Consider the following 17,059-nt stretch of genomic DNA (forward strand, 5'->3'; position numbering starts at 1 on the left):
GGTCATGCTACCCCTACTAGGTCACGGGTTCTAGGTCATAGGACCAGGCGGGATCTAGCCTATGAGGCACTCTCCTAGTAGAGGGTTGTAACACCTAAACTCCGTAGTAACCTTATTTTATAGCCTAGGCTCGCTAACTATAGGATTATAGCGATATACGGAGATAAGGTTATTTTCCGGAAACTAGATAGTAGTATTCTTATAAAAGGATTATAAAAAGGTAAAAATTAGATACTAAACGTTCGCTACGTATACTAATATTAGACCCTAGATCTAGAAACGTTAGTTTTAACGATAGTATAGGAAGTAGGGGGCGTCGGATACCTAAAAATTTAGGCTAATACTCCTATTTCCGCCGAAAAAACTACCTACGGATACCTAATTTCTTAGGCTAATAATATAGAGGTTATCCTAAGAGACCCCTACCCCTAGCTAAGGGACCTAAGTACGTAAAAATTAGAAAACGCCGTAAGTTTACCTAGCTAACTAGTGAAAGACGCTATTCTACTAAAAAAGGTAATATCTCTTCTACCGAAAAAAGGACCCTTTTCTTAGGTAGAAAAGGTAGAAATACTCGCTACCTATAGAGTAATAAAGATATAGAGGATAAACTTATCTAGTAGCTTAAAATAATAATCCTTAGAGACTACCTTAACTTCTCCTAGCGAGCTACCTACTAAGCTTAAAAAGGATAGGGTTAATATCGATACCTAGTACTATAGACTATACTATATAGGGATTAAACCCCTATAGGAAATAGTAAAAATTATAGAAGGTATTAATATTATAGGCCTACCTACCCCTAAAAGACCCTATAGCTATTACTAAATCGGAAAGACCTAGCTTATACCTTATAGAACCCTAGTTTTATATAGATCTAGTAAAATAGGAGATCTTATATACCTCGATCTAAGAGGCGGGGGTAAAATACTTAGAGGTTAAGGAGATAGCTACTAATACTAAATAATTAGTATCGATAACTTCGATAGATAGGGAGAAATATAGTTTACCTCCTATAAAGACTTTATCCTAGATCTTATAATTAAAATAGTAAAACTATATTCCGCTAAAAGAGAGATAATAATTAAGACCTTTATAACCCCCGATCTCCCCTTATTACTAGTAATAGAAAGTAAAATACTACCGCCTAATAGACTAGAGATCGGAGCCTTCTAATTAGATTATAGAGGAGAGTTTAATAACTTCCGCCTATAAAAATAGACTAAGGACACTAATACCTGTCTATATTTCTTAGTACTATACGTATATAGGTAAAATAGTAAAGTTAAAAGAATAATACGAATAGTATAAGAACGTACTAGAGCTATTCTCGACGATACTAGACTCCTAGATATACTATAGCCCGAACTAATAAAAATAGTAATAATAACCTATAACCTTATTATCTATTTCGGTAGAAAAAGAGATAGTCTCCTAAACTAGATACTATATAAAATACAATTCGGTAGAAAATCTAATATCTTATTCCTATAGATACCTAGTAGTAAGGCTTACGTTATAAGAAGCCTTAAAGAGATTAGGGCTATAGTTAGTATATTAATAAGTAGATATTTATAGCCCCGCGCCTAAATAAGTAGACTTATCGGGTATAGTAGCTACTATAGTATATAATACCGTATCTAGTATCTAAATATAGATAGAAATAGAGGAGAGATTATAACCCGGAGAGACGTTATTTTTAATAAAGGAGACGACTAAACCCTATATAATAATCCTAATCTTCTAGTCTTATTAGAAACCCTATAGTTAGTAAAATAGTCTAGGTTCCTATTTCTAGACTCTAGGGACTTTATAGACCCTAAGAACCTTATAGACCCTAAGAACCCTATAAATAATATAAACTTCGTAATTTCTTCCGCTAAAAAGACCCCTATAACTTCTTCCGCCGAAGAAAGTACCCCTTTTCGGACTCTAAAGGAGATCTTAGACTTATCGATAAGAGTTCTAGTAACGAATTAGCCCTATTAGCTAACCTACCGAGACTATCTACTAAAGAACTTACTAACCTTAATTATAAGATCTAAAATAAGGTTTTCTATACTACTATACTATAGGTAGATAAAAAACGTATATAGGATCTAGTATAATATACTACTATCCTATATACGTAAGCTAGACTAACCCTATTATCTAAGGATCTCCTAATCTTACCCCTACTAATAACCCTAAAAAATATAGACCCTAAATAGATAGAAGACCCTAAATTAGTCCGATAAGTACGTAACTTACCCCTTTAGCCTTAGTAGTACCGCGCTATAAAAATTAAGTTTAAATAGCTTAGTTTAATTAAAGCTTAGGAGATAATCCCTACCCCTATACCCGCTAAGAATATATATATCCTTACCGGTAAGTAGATATATAAACTAAAACTCGACGCGGATAGAAACCCCCTAAAATTTAAGACTCGCTAGGTAGTAAGAGGTTTCTAATAATAGGAAGATCTAAACTATACTAAGACCTTTACTAGTATAGGTAGCTACGTTACGCTACGGATCCTCCTCGCTATAATTACGTAAAAGAAGCTTTTTACCGCCTATATTAATATAAACGTTATATATCTTAACGCTACGCTAAAGGAGAGACTCTTAATATACTACTCTAAAGGTTTCGAAGATAATACTAATTTTTTAGAGATCTAAGGTAAAGTCTACCTCTAAAAAAGAGTCTTTATAGTCTAAAATAGTTAGTAGTAAACTAGTTTAATATATTAGAGGACTACTTATTAACGAAAGGCTTTATACGATCTACTTCCGATCTATATCTTTATATATAGTATAATTAAGAGGGCGCCGGTATAATTATCTATATTTTTATATACGTCGACGATCTTTTAATTATAGCTTTTATAGCGGATCTCGTTAAAACTATAAAAGACCTTATTTTAATAAAATAGTTTATATCGGACCTTAGCGAGCTATCCTACTATTTTTCGATAAAAATAGTATACGATAGAGAGGCGGGAAAAATAATAATTTCGTAAAAAATATACGTTAAAAGGTTTTTAAAAACCGTAACTTTAAGACCTATAATCCCTTTATCTATTATCCTAATAAAGGAAGAGACTCTTACCGTTATAAGTAAGGTAGTAAAATAGTACTAATCTAATATAGACTCGATTAACTATACTAGTATAGTTATACGTCTAGATCTCTTACTTATAGTAAGTATACTTTCGTAGTTTACTATAAACCTAAACGTTAAATATAAGGATCTAGTATAAAGAGTAATTACTTATATAGAACGTACTAGCTATTATATAATTATATACTAATCTAGACCTAATTAGGACCTCTAAGGGTATATCGACGCCTTATACGGATTAGCCCTAGAAAGTAAAAGTAGGACTAGGTATATCTTCTTCCTCGTAAGAGGTCTAATATTATAGAAATCTTAAAAGTAGACTAGTATAGTAAAATTAAGCGCCGAAGCTAAATATATAGCCCTCTTAATTACTAGCGGAGAGGTAATTTAGCTACGAAAACTACTAAAAGATCTTAACTTTTACTAAGGAAGTATAGACCTCCCCCCTATCCCTTTATATAGCGATAGCTAGTCTACGATTATAATAACGAAGAACCCTACTATTTTAGGACGTTTAAAATATATCGATATATACTAACACTAGATCCGCGAGTAAGTTAAAAGGGGAAAAATTAAGCTTATATATATAAAAGGGACTAAAAATATTATAGATAGACTAACAAAGCCCCTCGGGGCTCCTAAATTTATAGAGTTTATCGTAGGTTTAAACCTCGACCCTAAAATATATAGACTTTCGGTAGAATAAACCCCTACGTCTTTCGTAGTATAAAACTACTAGTTTTACACCTTCCTATAGTCCAAAAGCTATACCTTTTGACTAAGAAACCTCATTCATCTCAGTCCCTAATAACATGATCTTACGATATATAACGGCTGCACGTTGAGGGGGCGTGTTAAGAACCATGCCTAAGGCAGGATTCTCTCATCCGCAGGATTATTAACGCTACGCCCTTTTTGTCTTTTCTACCGAAAAGCTCACCTTTGGGGGCCAAATTAAGGACTCCGATCCTCGGCACACAAAGGGGCATAAATAGCAGGAAAAGGCAGATATTATCTAGATCTCCAGACAATTCAATACTTCCATGAGAGATCCTATTCCTAGTATCATTTGAACCCATTGTTGAACCCTACATGCTGTATCATACCTCTGATCTTTAACACAAATGGGAGTTGCCCTAGTAAACTATGGCAGAAGAAATGACTGTCCTAAATATCCCATTCCACACCAAGCACCTAGGAGTATATCCTGAGTGGGGTTCGTTTTACATTGCGAATGATAAAGACTAATGAAGGCAGTTGATTATTGGTTGGAGGACATGTTGTGCCTGAGGCCGAGACGGCTTTGTAAAAGTCATGATCACATGATCTTACGTCAGTCAGTGATCTGCGCTAGTCCGAGAGAGGAATAGCGTATTACAATCATCGCGAAAAAAACATCTGAACCGGTTCTGGCCTCTTCTCCGCGACCATTTCATATTTTCATTTTCGTGCATTTTATCGCATTCATATAGGCAGGATGCCTCTGCCCGTACGCTCCTCGATATGCCTTCTGTGCCAAACCAAGGCGACCTTGATCGCTCCATCAATTCTCCCGACTTCATGGCAGACCGCTCGAGGCATGGCTACTGTTCGATTGCGCCGTAAGGCCGCTCGGATGGCACTGTCACCTACTGTATCCAACCCATCTCTCCCATCTTCGAACAAGCCACGAAGGGAACGGGCGGGTCCCTTTGCCTCAATGAATCAGACTCGGGCACGGATTCGAGACGTACCGCGTTCACGATCACAGGCGGCCCTCAAGCGTTCAGGGGAAGAGGGCAAGACAGAGAAGAAGGAGAGCCCGTTGTACAAAGCACTGAAGATGCAGACAACATTGACACCTGTGCCCTATGGTCGACGCTCCGCTATCAAAGCTAGACTTGCCGATATCACCAGCTTTGACCATTTCCCTCTCCTTCCTGCAGTTCGGCAATCGATCTTCGTCCAGGCTCTACCCGGCCTTAGTGATGTCACCCCCACGCCTATTCAGAGACTTGCGATCCCCGAATTGTTGCTCGAAGAACCTAAGAAGAAGAAATTGAGGAAGGCGGGTGAGGATGAAGAAGTTTACAATTTTGACCAGTATCTCCTGGCTGCAGAGACCGGTTCGGGCAAGACCCTCGCCTACTTGCTTCCAATCGTCGATGCTGTCAAGCGTGCTGAAGCTCGCGAGAAGGAAGAAGATAAAGTTATCGAGGAGCAGAAGGCAAAAGATCGAGAAGAGAGGATGAAGACTAAGGCGTTTAGTCTGGAGCCTGAGGAGCCTCCAATGACAAATGCCGCTCGCCCCCGGGCCATTATTCTCGTTCCCACCTCCGAATTGGTCTCACAAGTTGGTTCCAAGCTCAAAGAGTTGGCTCACACCGTCAAGTACCGCTCAGGCGAGATCTCATCAACCTTCACCCCCCGCCGGATCAAAAACACACTTTTCCACCCCGCCGGCATCGATATCCTCGTTTCAACCCCTCATCTTTTGGGATCTGTTGCGAAGTCAAACCCCAATATCCTTAGCCGAGTCACCCACCTTGTCCTGGATGAGGCCGATTCTCTTATGGATCGATCCTTCATCCCGACAACAACCGAAATCATCGCCAAGGTCTCTCCGTCACTCAAGAAACTGGTTCTTTGCTCGGCCACAATTCCCCGCAGTCTTGACAACCAGCTACGCAAGCGCTTCCCCGATCTTCAACGACTGACGACTCCGAACCTCCACGCCATTCCCCGTCGCGTTCAGTTGGGTGTCGTAGACATTGAAAAGGAGCCATACCGTGGAAACCGAAACCTTGCCTGCGCGGACGTCATCTGGTCGATCGGAAAGGCAGGAGATAGACACGAGCACACTGAAACATGGGGACCCCTCAACGCATACATGGAGCCGAAGACCAAGAAGATCATCGTGTTCGTCAATGAGCGCGAGGAAGCCAATGAGGTCACCAGTTTCCTGCGATCAAAGGGCATTGACGCCGTCTCGCTGTCCCGTGACACCGATTCCCGGAAACAGGAAGAGACTCTCTCGCAGTTCACAGAGGTCAAACTCCCTCCGACTGCAGAGGAAATTATGATTAATAAAAAGAAGAACCGCGCTGCTGGAAGTATTCCATTTGAACTTCCTGAGCGCGAAGAGAACATCCGCCGCCTTGCCGATACCAAGGTCCTTGTCACTACCGATATCGCCTCCCGTGGTATTGATACCCTGGCAGTGAAGACCGTCATCCTCTACCACGTGCCGCACACTACCATCGATTTCATCCACAGACTGGGCCGTCTCGGCCGTATGGGCAAGCGTGGTCGTGGTGTTGTGTTGGTGGGCAAGAAGGACCGCAAGGATGTTGTCCGCGAGGTTCGTGAGGGCATGTTCCGTGGCCAGGCTCTGATCTAGATCCAGATCCAGATCCACACATACGTGCATGCGTGAATTTATCACTTTGTATAAATCTTGTAACATATATGGCGTTGATTTGAGGTTGTGATTTCTTGGGAACTGGGAAACGACTATACCCATTGTCTTTGTGATAGTCATTGGATTTTTGGAAGTATGTACGATATGCAATCATATATGACGAACTTAATTCTCCTCTTATATTAATCTTGGTGCTTGACTCCAATCACATCCATTGTAACTGTAGTCACAACAATATGAACCCGGCCTCTCACAGTCTTCTGTCTGGAAGAAATATGCGAAAGCTTCTGCATAGCGTTCATAAATGACAGATAGGCCTACAAAACAGCACTTGTTCTAGTTCCAACAGCAGACAAAACCCAAGGGATGGAGTATTCGAGGAGATCCAACTCAGAATACCCGGTTATAATTATCCACTATATCCAACGTCATATCCTGAATCAATGTGTCAAGAAGGGCCAAGGGAGATCCTCTGCGAATAAATCCCAACACTGTCCACTTCCAACATCCAACCTGAAAATGCATCCTTATAAGAAACCTCATTCAAACTCCAAATCCAACTTCCATGCAATATGATGCCAAATGAAACAAAGACTGTCACATATGCGCATTCTCCTAAACCAAAACTCCGTACTCGCTCTTGTGATAGATCAAAATTCGTATTGTTTACATAGTCATGCGGAGTTCTCTAGCGCGACGCCGGCTTGCCCGAGCATCACGGCAAGACTCAGTGGCATCGCTGGTCTCCGTTTCCGGGGTATGTGTATCAGATAGCTCGGGGGTTGGGGTGATCCCGAAACTGACGCCACGGTCTCGACGGGAAATGCGTGATTGTGCGTCTGGAGATAGGAACCGATGAATAGTGCGGTGGTCCATGACTCGGTCCTCGCCGTCCGGGCTTTTGTCTGTGTATGGCCATTGGTATCCATACAGCTTGGAATGCCGTTCGCAGCGAGGACATTCACGCCGTGTGAGGTACGAGTTTGACTGGAGGAACCATGTATCACAGGTCTGGCACTCCACCCAGCGGTCATACTTCTGTGCAAGCAATCGCGATGTCTTAGTGTAGTCTCCGGGGACTCGGGCGACTTGTGACTCGGTCTCGACAGAGTCTACGATAAATCGGCGCTTGGTGCGAGGCTTTCGCTTCTTGGGTTTGTCGGCAGCGGTCTCATGGGCGTCGTCTAATCCAGGGTTGTTGTCCACAGAATGGGTAATGGCGGGCTGACCTTCAGAAGCCGCATCGGGGTGATCATCCCCATTGAGCAGTGGTGACTCTGTCGGTTCCAACGAATGTTCTTCTGTATTGATCTTGATTCCAACATCATCCACAGTGGTGGGGGTAGTTGATGCTGATGACCGGTGTGATTCATCGGTGGAATCTGGAGATTCGCAATCCGCAGGGATACTATTATGGATATCACCTGCCTCATTTCGATCGCTCGAGACAGCTTCCTTTGGCTGTTCCGCATCTGCAGGAATTGGAAGTGGGGTCGGCGAATCAGTTGGCGATGCCTCGGCGGTCAGCTCTGTAATTTGTTTCCTCAGGTCGGATGCCTGAGGTATAGCGTCCGTCAAAATGGCAGTGGGAACAAGCACAGTGTCTGGGACAGGTGTATTTGCTGATTTGCACGTATCCCCAGCAAGTTCAGAGGCCGAGATTTCTTCTCGTAATTTGGAAACTTGTCGTTGAAACTTCGTTCGCTTGCGCGGGGTGGAACATGACACAATAGAAGAGCTGTCAGACTCATCCGCGTCTGAGCTGCGTCTGCGCTTCCTGGAAACATTGCTATCCTCACCCGGGGTAGTTTCAGACACGGGGCTAGACTCTTTACTGTTTTCTTCTGTGTCAACATCCATAGACCAGCCATTCCGCACAGCTCTCTCACAAGTGAGACACAGACACTCGCAATTATCAACGCCAAAGTAGTCCTCTCCGTAGGAAACGGTGATCTCTTCTCCTTCGTGGATGTCACGCATAGCCAAAACAGACATGCCCTCGTTGCCCCTGGTGGTCAAACTGCCATTTGCATCGCAGTCATGGTTGGCAAAACGAGCAGGGCCCAAGAAAAATGATGGGGCTTTGCGGCGACTCGACATCACAATACTGAAGTCTTTGCGCGTCAAGCCGAGATCCAACTCCTCTTCGTGGGTCATGGACACGAGGGTTCCACTCAAGTGCTTGATCTCCTCTCCCTTCTTAATAAACCTACGAGCGCAGATTGCAGCCTCATGTTGCGTGATGATATATCGATTGGTCGTGGTGACCTCGAACGGACAGTCCGGAAGATACATATGAATGTACTTGCGGAGATGTCGTCGGAACCACTCCTGCTCTCGAGAGCTGCGGAGATTTGCCATGTATTTCTTCAAGCCTGATATATCCAGTAGTTTGCGTTCTGCAGTCGGGACATCCTTGGCAACAACAACATCGTGGAGGAGAATGCGCGCAACATCGTCATCGTGGATTCCGCGGGCAGGGCTGTATTTGGTGCGGTTTTTGCGCGTGGTGGTCCAAAAATAAGCCTAATAGCACTGAAGATCAGTAAACAGATATCTGTATTGTTATGTAGGCAAACAACATACGTGATCCACCAGCGCATCGGTTGCGACATCGTCATAGCTGGCCAGTTTGGCCAGGGTCAAGCGCTCGCGACGTTCAACGGTGGGCGAACTCTTTCGCACTCTCTTTGGAGGCATGGTGGGTGTAACAGAAAGCCGAAGAGCACTAGAGATTGGAGTGGAAGAGAAGACTTGATCTCATGGAATGCAGAGTGGGTGCAAAGGTGGTTGGAGCCAAAAGAACCCGGGGATCCGTGGGAAGATCGGAAAATGATCTGAAGTGCAAGACGGAAATTAAAAAGAGTGACTGACGATCAACCCGAGGAACATTGTGAAGTGATTGTCACCATTGAGGCTGTTCCAAGGAGAGAGGGAGACTATGCTCCTTCGCAGATGTTTTTAGGGGCGGAACGGACACTCGGGAGACCTTGCCGTCTCTCTCTACTCTACTCTTCCGCTTTCCCATGCACATCAGTCGCGTTTCCCTAGCCAATGATCGGACCAGAGGCGGTGATCGGTATTGTTTCGTTCTCTACGGAGTATACGGTGTGCTTCTGACCTTATTCTACGCGCCCATCTCGCATACAGCAGTATGCACCGTGCGTCAAAACATTCAATCTTCCTATGCCGTATCACAACAGTTTGTTAGAGTGGAACCACTGTGATGCATCCAATCAAGTCATTTTTAAGACCAACCGATTATTGATTTGCTTTCTTACGCGTAAAATATACCATATCTCTTTGTGGATCTTTGGATCTTCGTAGCCAAATCGCTATAGGATGTGAAGGAGCCCAGTATGAAGGCTGTTTTTTTTCCCGACTTTCTTGCAACTAGAATGTGATTTTTTTGGGTCGATTGTAGGTTTCTGTGTATCTCAGGTGTCATATGCACTCCTTCTGTCGGAAAGCAAAGAAAGAGTGAGGTCGCATATAAGCCCGAATCTGGGCCCCGGGGAAGTTGTTGGACCGGATCATTGGGGAGCTTCCGTTCTCTGATATGTTCCCCGAACACAGCATACAACATAGAAATGATATCAGTGTAGTTAATATATACGTATCAAGTAACTGCCAAGAGAGGAACACTCAGAAAACAACATCTAAACGGTCAAGTAGGCCAGGGTATATCCCCGAGATGCAGTGGATCTCAGGCTTGGTTTGAGAGGGCTTGGTTGAATTGGCCAGTTGCATTATCAAAAGGCAGCCCCTTGTAGCCGTGGAAGAAAGTGATTTACAGTCACATAATAATTGAGCAGCAGCAAGCCCCTTGTCCTCCCAAAACAAGCTTGAAGTCTCGTCGAGCATTGTATAGAGGCATATGGGTCCGGATAAACCTACTTTCCGGGAAACCTTCCTACGGCTCCGAGAACAAATTGCGGACAGGCACTATCTACAGACCACCACAACATCACGATGATTCAATTAAAGGTGAGCAAGACTCCTATTACCGATTTTGAAAATACTGACCTTCGCTCCAACAGACACTATTAAGTTGTATCGACAACTCCGGCGCCTCCATTGTCGAGTGCGTGAACGTTCTGAAGAAGAAGCGCCCTGCGACAATCGGTCAGTCTCCGCGGCACTCAATCCTGCCTAGGCGCAGCAAGAGAGGAATTTGAGCTAATATTGTGGTTCGGAATATAGGTGACCGGATAGTCGTCGTCGTCCAGAAGCAGCGATCTGCAGGCTCCGAAGCCACAACCGCGGCCGCGCTCGCGAGTAAGGTCCGTCGTGGTGATATCCGCCATGCTGTTGTTGTTCGAGTGAAGAAGGAGCTGCAGCGGCCTGATGGTTCTCTTGTTCGGTTCGGCGATAATGCCTGTGTCTTGGTCAACAAGTCCGGAGATCCCATTGGGACAAGAATGAACGGTGAGTGACCCTTGGGAGGAATGGGGATCAACCCCTTTTAACGATTTGAATACTGATGATATCTTTACAGGAGTGGTTGGACAAGAGCTCCGGAACAAGAAGTGGTCAAAAATCTTGTCGTTGGCCCCAATCCATGTGTAATATATCAAGTTTCTAGATTTGTTGGAAAGCGCTCTTTTTTTCATTGGCAGAATTTCGTTTCATATTTTCCTAGAAGATTCCTAGCATCATATGCACCCCCACCGAAATCTGCATGCAAGTTTCTCTGCTCCTACTCCGAAATATTCGCCAAACTCCGATGATATCGCAAAAAGGGAAAAAAACAAGAACTCAGGGGTATCGGAAAATGGAGACCGTGTCGTAGGAGCACCGAGAGGTCACATGTAGACATGGCCGCATGCACAGCAGACGTAGTAAAGTTTCTAAGCAAATCAAAGCGTAGGTCAGCGCATGAAGTCCAATTATATTAGGGTCAGGGGATCGAGGATCAGGTCTCACCATGCCGGTTTCGGCAGATCGTTGCTGTGATTGGAAAAAGACGGCTTCGGTTTCGCCGCAGCTTGGACAGAGCTTGTTCGCCCGTGGAAGCTGCGATCACAGGGGGTTAGCCTGTGGATGCTTAACACTCAGAGGTGGCAGTGGAGAGTTCGGAGGCAGAGGCCTTGGACTCAACCTCCGAAGAATCCAGGCAAGCACTCGCAGGCAGCACAGGCTCAAGATCATCCTCTTCGAGGGGAACGCAAAAAACACAAGTGATAATGTCACCGCATAGGAGACAAAAACCAGGAGGACGAACCGTGGGGTCAGACGTGACATCCTGGGTGACACCAGCAGTATCGCCGACCTGACTGTGCAGATTGTTTTGATAGACACAGTGGGAAGAAGCTGGCTCGCTGACATGACAGGTACGGCACGTGTACATCAACTGATTGTTGACGCGGTCTTCTTTCGGATAAAGAAGGTTGGAGCTACTGTATGGTTAGCGTGGGATTGTGGCGAGAGAGCAGTAAATGCCACAGCACTGAAACTGCATTAGAAATCTATCGAGAGCTCACCATTCGCGACAGAACTTGAAGTGTATCTGGCCGGACTGCTTGGTCTCAGCACCAGCAGCGGAGGGCGAAGGATGATCAGACATTGCGGCACGTGATTTTCGTGGGATCGTAGAACAAGCGTCGCAGAGAGGCGAATTGAGACAAGCTTTGCAGGAATTTGAGGGATCTCGGGGGTTTTAAAGGATCTCTTGCGTGGAGGGGAAGAGATATCGGGCCCTCTGTGCGGAGTACTCACTTGCATATTGTATGAGCGGCGGTCTCAAACAGTACTAGCGCGGATTTGACAGTCACGTGTAGGGATTGGCAAAGGAACAATGAAGATCCGAGGGTAGTGTGGAAGGGAAAAATAAAAGCCCGGGAATCACGTGGGAGGGGCACTGCTTTTATCTTCCAAGGCACCTGACTCGAGCCTTATTGATCAGGGTGTATTGTGTATTGACAGAATCCCAACTAGGCAAGAACAATGGTCATTGGCTCAGCTCGACATAAGCATTCTCATTGGTTCTCTACATGTACTGATTGAAACAGGCATGATTCCCATTTAGATGAGAGAATGTAATGGCTTACTTTTTTTCATTTATGCATTTTCCTGTCAATAGATATCGAGGTAGCCTAGGTATAACTTGTATCGAGTCACTTTAACCGAGCCTCTCCATGTACTTAGGTGCCCAGTTATGTCATTATACACGGCTATATCTCCACATGGCAGTAGGTACCTAAGACCTGCATGTAGGTATATTAATCCCAGGCACGGAGTACATGGTATCGATTCGGAAGGCTACGAAGGAGGGCGGGGAGCTAGAGCTTGACTGTGTTTGCGTGGTTTGCATGTATTTACCTTCCCCCGCAGTTTCCGCGTTAAGATTAGATCGTTTATCATTCACTTGACATTCACTGGGAGTCAGATTAATCTGTACAGCATAATTCTACCCACAAATACTCGAAACCTCTTGGTATAATTTGGAACAATGGTATTGTGAAATCATCCTTTGTTAGACGTTTGCCTAGCTGACATAGACCTAGGCCGACACAGGTCTCCCCGCTGGCTGGGAAGTTCGCCATTCGAACTCTAAGAATCTTCCATATTACTTCAACCCATCTACGAAGGAGTCTCGCTGGGAACCCCCTGCGGAAACTGATACCGAGAAACTCAAAGTCTACATGGCGCAAAACCACACCCCTGCTGCTCGCCCTGACGCCTCTGGCGAAGGCGAGGGCAAGATTCGTTGCAGCCACCTGCTCGTCAAGCACCGTGATAGCCGCCGTCCCAGCAGTTGGAGAGAAGCCGATATCACTCGTACGAAGGAGGAGGCCATAGAGATCTTGAAGGGACACGAACAGCGCATTCAATCTGGAGAGATCAGCCTCGGCGATCTGGCAGTTGCTGAGTCCGACTGCAGCAGTGCCCGAAAGAAGGGTGACTTGTGAGATTCTACCCATGCTCTATCTTCTCTGTACCTGACATGTTGCTAATTATCCGAAGGGGCTTCTTTGGCCGTGGTGAGATGCAGAAGGAGTTTGAAGATGCCGCTTTTGCCCTACAGCCTGGCCAGGTTAGCGGTATCATCGAGACAGCCTCTGGAGTCCACCTGATTGAACGGTATGTATTTCCTTATTTGTGGGGTATGGAAGAAAATCAGTGACTGACCCTGGTCTACAGCGTCCAATAATTGCTTGCTCTTACGCATGTCTCAACCGATTCCAACGGCGGGTAATATTTTCTGATCGCATAAATGCTTTTGAAATCCTGGTCTTACGTCTTTAAAATGATCTTTTCCAAAAATAAAGTACAAAGAATGAGATTTTGCCTTTGTGTTCTTTGATGTTAGATGGTCTTGTCTCGTCTCAGACAGGAACAATTGTATAGCCAGACTACCTAGGCTGTGAAAGTCTTTCATGCGCATATAAAGCTAAATGTAGGATGTCTCGAAAGACACTCAACTTTTATCTAGACACGGAGTTTCAGGATACACGTACCTAGGAGGTAGTTTGTAAAGAAAAATTTGAGTATATCATCATAGGACTTGAAACTCGCCGTTCGTTTGGACTCAGCAGCAACCTTGGAAACAAGCCACGAGAATTAAAACCAAGGCGAACCATGTTGTACTTCTGGTTTGTTTCGGTTTAGTTACTTTTAGTTACTATTCTGTTACTACAAAGGACACCGGAGATATGCCTGATATCAAATCTGTGGAAGCGTCGAAGTAAACACGAACTCTAAAATCGAAGATGCCTAGGAGAGCCAATAACAGGACAATTCAAGGCTTCAAATGACAATAGAACATGGGAAGAAAAACGGGAAAATAACATTAGCTATAGCCATCGAAGTCAAAGTAGGATCCTAAGGGGCATAATATCTGTATAAAACACCAGTTCTCTTACAGACAACAACACATCCCTCTACTTTACTTTGCGACATCTCATCTCAAACCCTTTCCTTTATCACAATCGCTCTCTATAACTTTGTGTTCCTCCTCAACTTCCTCGCTCACACTCACTCAAAATGAGCAACGCCACCCATCAACTTCGACAGAAGCTGTCCATGACGCGCCTTCTCAACCCACGCCGCTCGATCTTCGACTACACGGGGGACTCAAAAGCTTTTGTTATTCCCGGATGGATTCTTGTCCCCCCAGAAGTGCGCGATGCTATGCTTCATCTGGAGTACAGAGCTACGGTAGCTATTTTTAGCATGAAATCCCTCATGGTGATGCGGGACAGCCGCTATTTCGAGATGTGCCCCAGTGATAAGGACTCAGCAAGCTACAAGATGCATAAAGCCTCCATGCAACGCCTTCTTGAATGGAAGGAAGACTGGGACATACTTGATCCAACCCTCGCAACTTCAGCCAAGATCCCCCGTGAGTCCTTGCGGTTCTGTGTCGACTCAATCGCCTATGGCAGATACATTTCTGAATATACCACAAGAATTGACTTATTCATGAGCGGTCCTTATCAACATTGGCGTCAGATGCGCATCGAAGTCGAACACCTTGCCTTCCGTCTTATGGGCCACAAGAAACACGAGTATGAGGAGTGGCGTACCTGGTGGGATGGCAAATTTGCTAATGACATGTGGGAATGGGATTCCTGTCTTGAAGGCCTGGTTCTTCCTCTCTGGGAAGAAGTCGTTGACGATGTTTACCTCATGATCAAAGACCGCGTCGAAGAGCCCGAGGGGCTGGCCCGCTCGTTCCACATCAGCGGTCCGTCTTCAGCTTCAGTTTCGCCCAACTGATTTGTCTTCCAGTCCAATACCTTCAATTGGATCTTCCACGACTGTGATTGAGCGAACAAATACTGCAATATGACTTGGGTTTCGGGTTTGAGAAGCAATCTGCAAGGCGGGAATGATAATGAATGGAGATACCTGGGAGTTGCGGTTGTTTCTTCGGTTTTCTTTACTTTTTTCTTCGAAATACGCACAAATTACAAAAAAAAACATGTACTTTCTTATGGATTATGGCAGTCTAGGGCCGTTGCACTGTATCTAGTCGCAATTTAACCCAAATGATCTGCGCCGAACTTAACTTGATTCCACCACGACACACTAATCCCTAGCCCTCCACTACTTCCAATCATGATAAGAAGCTATTCAGAGCATCAGGACTAAGACTTTGGTATCTAATTTCCTATAGGAAAAGGTAAACATTGGACGCATGGTCACGTGCATATATGAGCCCTATATTGTGACAGTAACCCCGAGGGAGAATCAAGAGCTAAGACCCAGGGTCATTGTCTTTACAGTGCAAGAAAAGACAAAGAAGTCAGGAAATGAAAGCCCAATTAATAATTCAAACGAAGGCGGATAAAGAGACGACAAAGCAAACAGCAAACTAGTCGCAATGACCGCATGCTCTTTGTTCAATCCGGAGTTAAAACCCAACAACATGGACGCTCCCTTCAGTCTTAAACTACAAATAATACGGAATTCAAAGCTTATAATCTCCTACCAACATACTAAGTGCTGCTGCTCTCTAAGAAGTCAATCTACCAGAGTTCAAACCTCTTTGATCCATCACGATGTGCGTATTCCGGACATGCAGGTATACTATGTGTGGTTGCATTTGGGATATAGACTCAGAGAAATGCGCCGACAAGGAGCTTTGCTATGGTCAAAGAATGATTACACTCGAGTCACACACTGCGACATGCGAAGACTGTTGGGCAAGGGGAGACAGGCGCATAAGCGAGGAGTGGGTCAATGTCGACCCAGATTGCGAAAGCGACACAGACAGGAATGCTATAAGCTCAGACGATGAAGATGGCTATCTCAAGGCCGAAGTATTCCTATGCTCCCGGCCCTCAACACCACAATTGTACTATGAGATTCATTCGGCTTTGTGTCCTGTAATAGAGGACAATGATTTCGATTTGACCAGGGCCTGTGACCCGGTGCAACTTGGATCAATGGGGAGGGACTATCGAGCAAGGCGAAACAAGATGACATCATCCGAATGTTTATCAGATGGCGAGTCTGATGGCGCCGACTCTTTTGCTTCTTGTGAAGAATATATCAACGAAGAAACCCCGGAGGAGGAACAGCTCGACCGTGGAGATACTGAGAACAATGATGTCTACCAGAGTATGGTGGGCCCTCATGTTAGGCCTAAAAGTCCGATCAAGAGCTTGGAGGACCAATCACTGCTGTTCTATGACTTAGCGCAAGAGTACTACCCAACAGAATAGAATGGAATAGATACAAGAGGTGGATTGGAGCATGTACGAGGTAGCTTGACATACTGATAGACCACACCTTTGGCATGGAAAACTTTCAGTTCAAGTCGTGATTCATTCATAATCGCTTTGATACTATTCGAAGAACAGTTTAGAATTACTACGATGAATAGTCATATGGTAAACAGGAAAGAAAGCAGAATGAACTAGTTCTGAATCCACAAAGAGAACAAATATCCGAGGATCCATATACCAGCTGGAAGTAGGCACAAGATTAGAGACAGAGCAGAAATGATATTTTTCAACAATGGGTGGTGACCTCGAGGATCATGGTTCTAAAATCATCCAATGTCTCTTCTCACAATCATCGCGAATTGATACGTAATAACATACAAGC

General features: G+C 44.5%; 7 protein-coding genes across 7 annotated transcripts; 5 read left to right on the forward strand and 2 right to left on the reverse strand.

The window, feature by feature from the left end:
- Positions 1-4,579: 4,579 nt before the first annotated feature.
- Positions 4,580-6,481, forward strand: mrh4 (ATP-dependent RNA helicase MRH4; the record flags this gene model as incomplete). The annotated part of the gene is made up of 1 exon (XM_057174259.1): positions 4,580-6,481. The coding sequence occupies one exon, from the start codon at positions 4,580-4,582 to the stop codon at positions 6,479-6,481; it is 1,902 nt and encodes a 633-aa protein (XP_057034410.1).
- A 687-nt stretch (positions 6,482-7,168) lies between these two features.
- Positions 7,169-9,202, reverse strand: N7457_003215 (SET domain-containing protein; the record flags this gene model as incomplete). The annotated part of the gene is made up of 2 exons (XM_057174260.1): positions 7,169-9,028; positions 9,089-9,202. 2 exons carry the CDS (start codon positions 9,200-9,202, stop codon positions 7,169-7,171), a joined length of 1,974 nt encoding a protein of 657 aa, XP_057034411.1.
- A 1,272-nt stretch (positions 9,203-10,474) lies between these two features.
- On the forward strand, positions 10,475-11,071 carry N7457_003216 (mitochondrial 54S ribosomal protein uL14m; the record flags this gene model as incomplete). Its single annotated transcript, XM_057174261.1, has 4 exons — positions 10,475-10,489; positions 10,543-10,627; positions 10,706-10,930; positions 11,001-11,071. 4 exons carry the CDS (start codon positions 10,475-10,477, stop codon positions 11,069-11,071), a joined length of 396 nt encoding a protein of 131 aa, XP_057034412.1.
- A 236-nt stretch (positions 11,072-11,307) lies between these two features.
- On the reverse strand, positions 11,308-12,226 carry N7457_003217 (DNA-directed RNA polymerase II core subunit RPB9; the record flags this gene model as incomplete). Its single annotated transcript, XM_057174262.1, has 5 exons — positions 11,308-11,352; positions 11,429-11,489; positions 11,557-11,898; positions 11,986-12,130; positions 12,217-12,226. 5 exons carry the CDS (start codon positions 12,224-12,226, stop codon positions 11,308-11,310), a joined length of 603 nt encoding a protein of 200 aa, XP_057034413.1.
- A 727-nt stretch (positions 12,227-12,953) lies between these two features.
- On the forward strand, positions 12,954-13,655 carry pin1 (peptidylprolyl isomerase ESS1; the record flags this gene model as incomplete). Its single annotated transcript, XM_057174263.1, has 4 exons — positions 12,954-12,956; positions 13,009-13,409; positions 13,469-13,585; positions 13,646-13,655. 4 exons carry the CDS (start codon positions 12,954-12,956, stop codon positions 13,653-13,655), a joined length of 531 nt encoding a protein of 176 aa, XP_057034414.1.
- Positions 13,656-14,488: 833 nt separating this feature from the next.
- Positions 14,489-15,223, forward strand: N7457_003219 (uncharacterized protein; the record flags this gene model as incomplete). Its single annotated transcript, XM_057174264.1, has 1 exon — positions 14,489-15,223. The coding sequence occupies one exon, from the start codon at positions 14,489-14,491 to the stop codon at positions 15,221-15,223; it is 735 nt and encodes a 244-aa protein (XP_057034415.1).
- Positions 15,224-16,107: 884 nt separating this feature from the next.
- On the forward strand, positions 16,108-16,674 carry N7457_003220 (uncharacterized protein; the record flags this gene model as incomplete). Its single annotated transcript, XM_057174265.1, has 1 exon — positions 16,108-16,674. The coding sequence occupies one exon, from the start codon at positions 16,108-16,110 to the stop codon at positions 16,672-16,674; it is 567 nt and encodes a 188-aa protein (XP_057034416.1).
- Between the last annotated feature and the right edge of the window lie 385 nt (positions 16,675-17,059).

Source organism: Penicillium paradoxum (assembly GCF_028828445.1).
Source record: "Penicillium paradoxum strain IBT 22861 chromosome Unknown utg000003l_segment0_segment0, whole genome shotgun sequence".
NCBI lineage: Eukaryota > Fungi > Ascomycota > Eurotiomycetes > Eurotiales > Aspergillaceae > Penicillium > Penicillium paradoxum.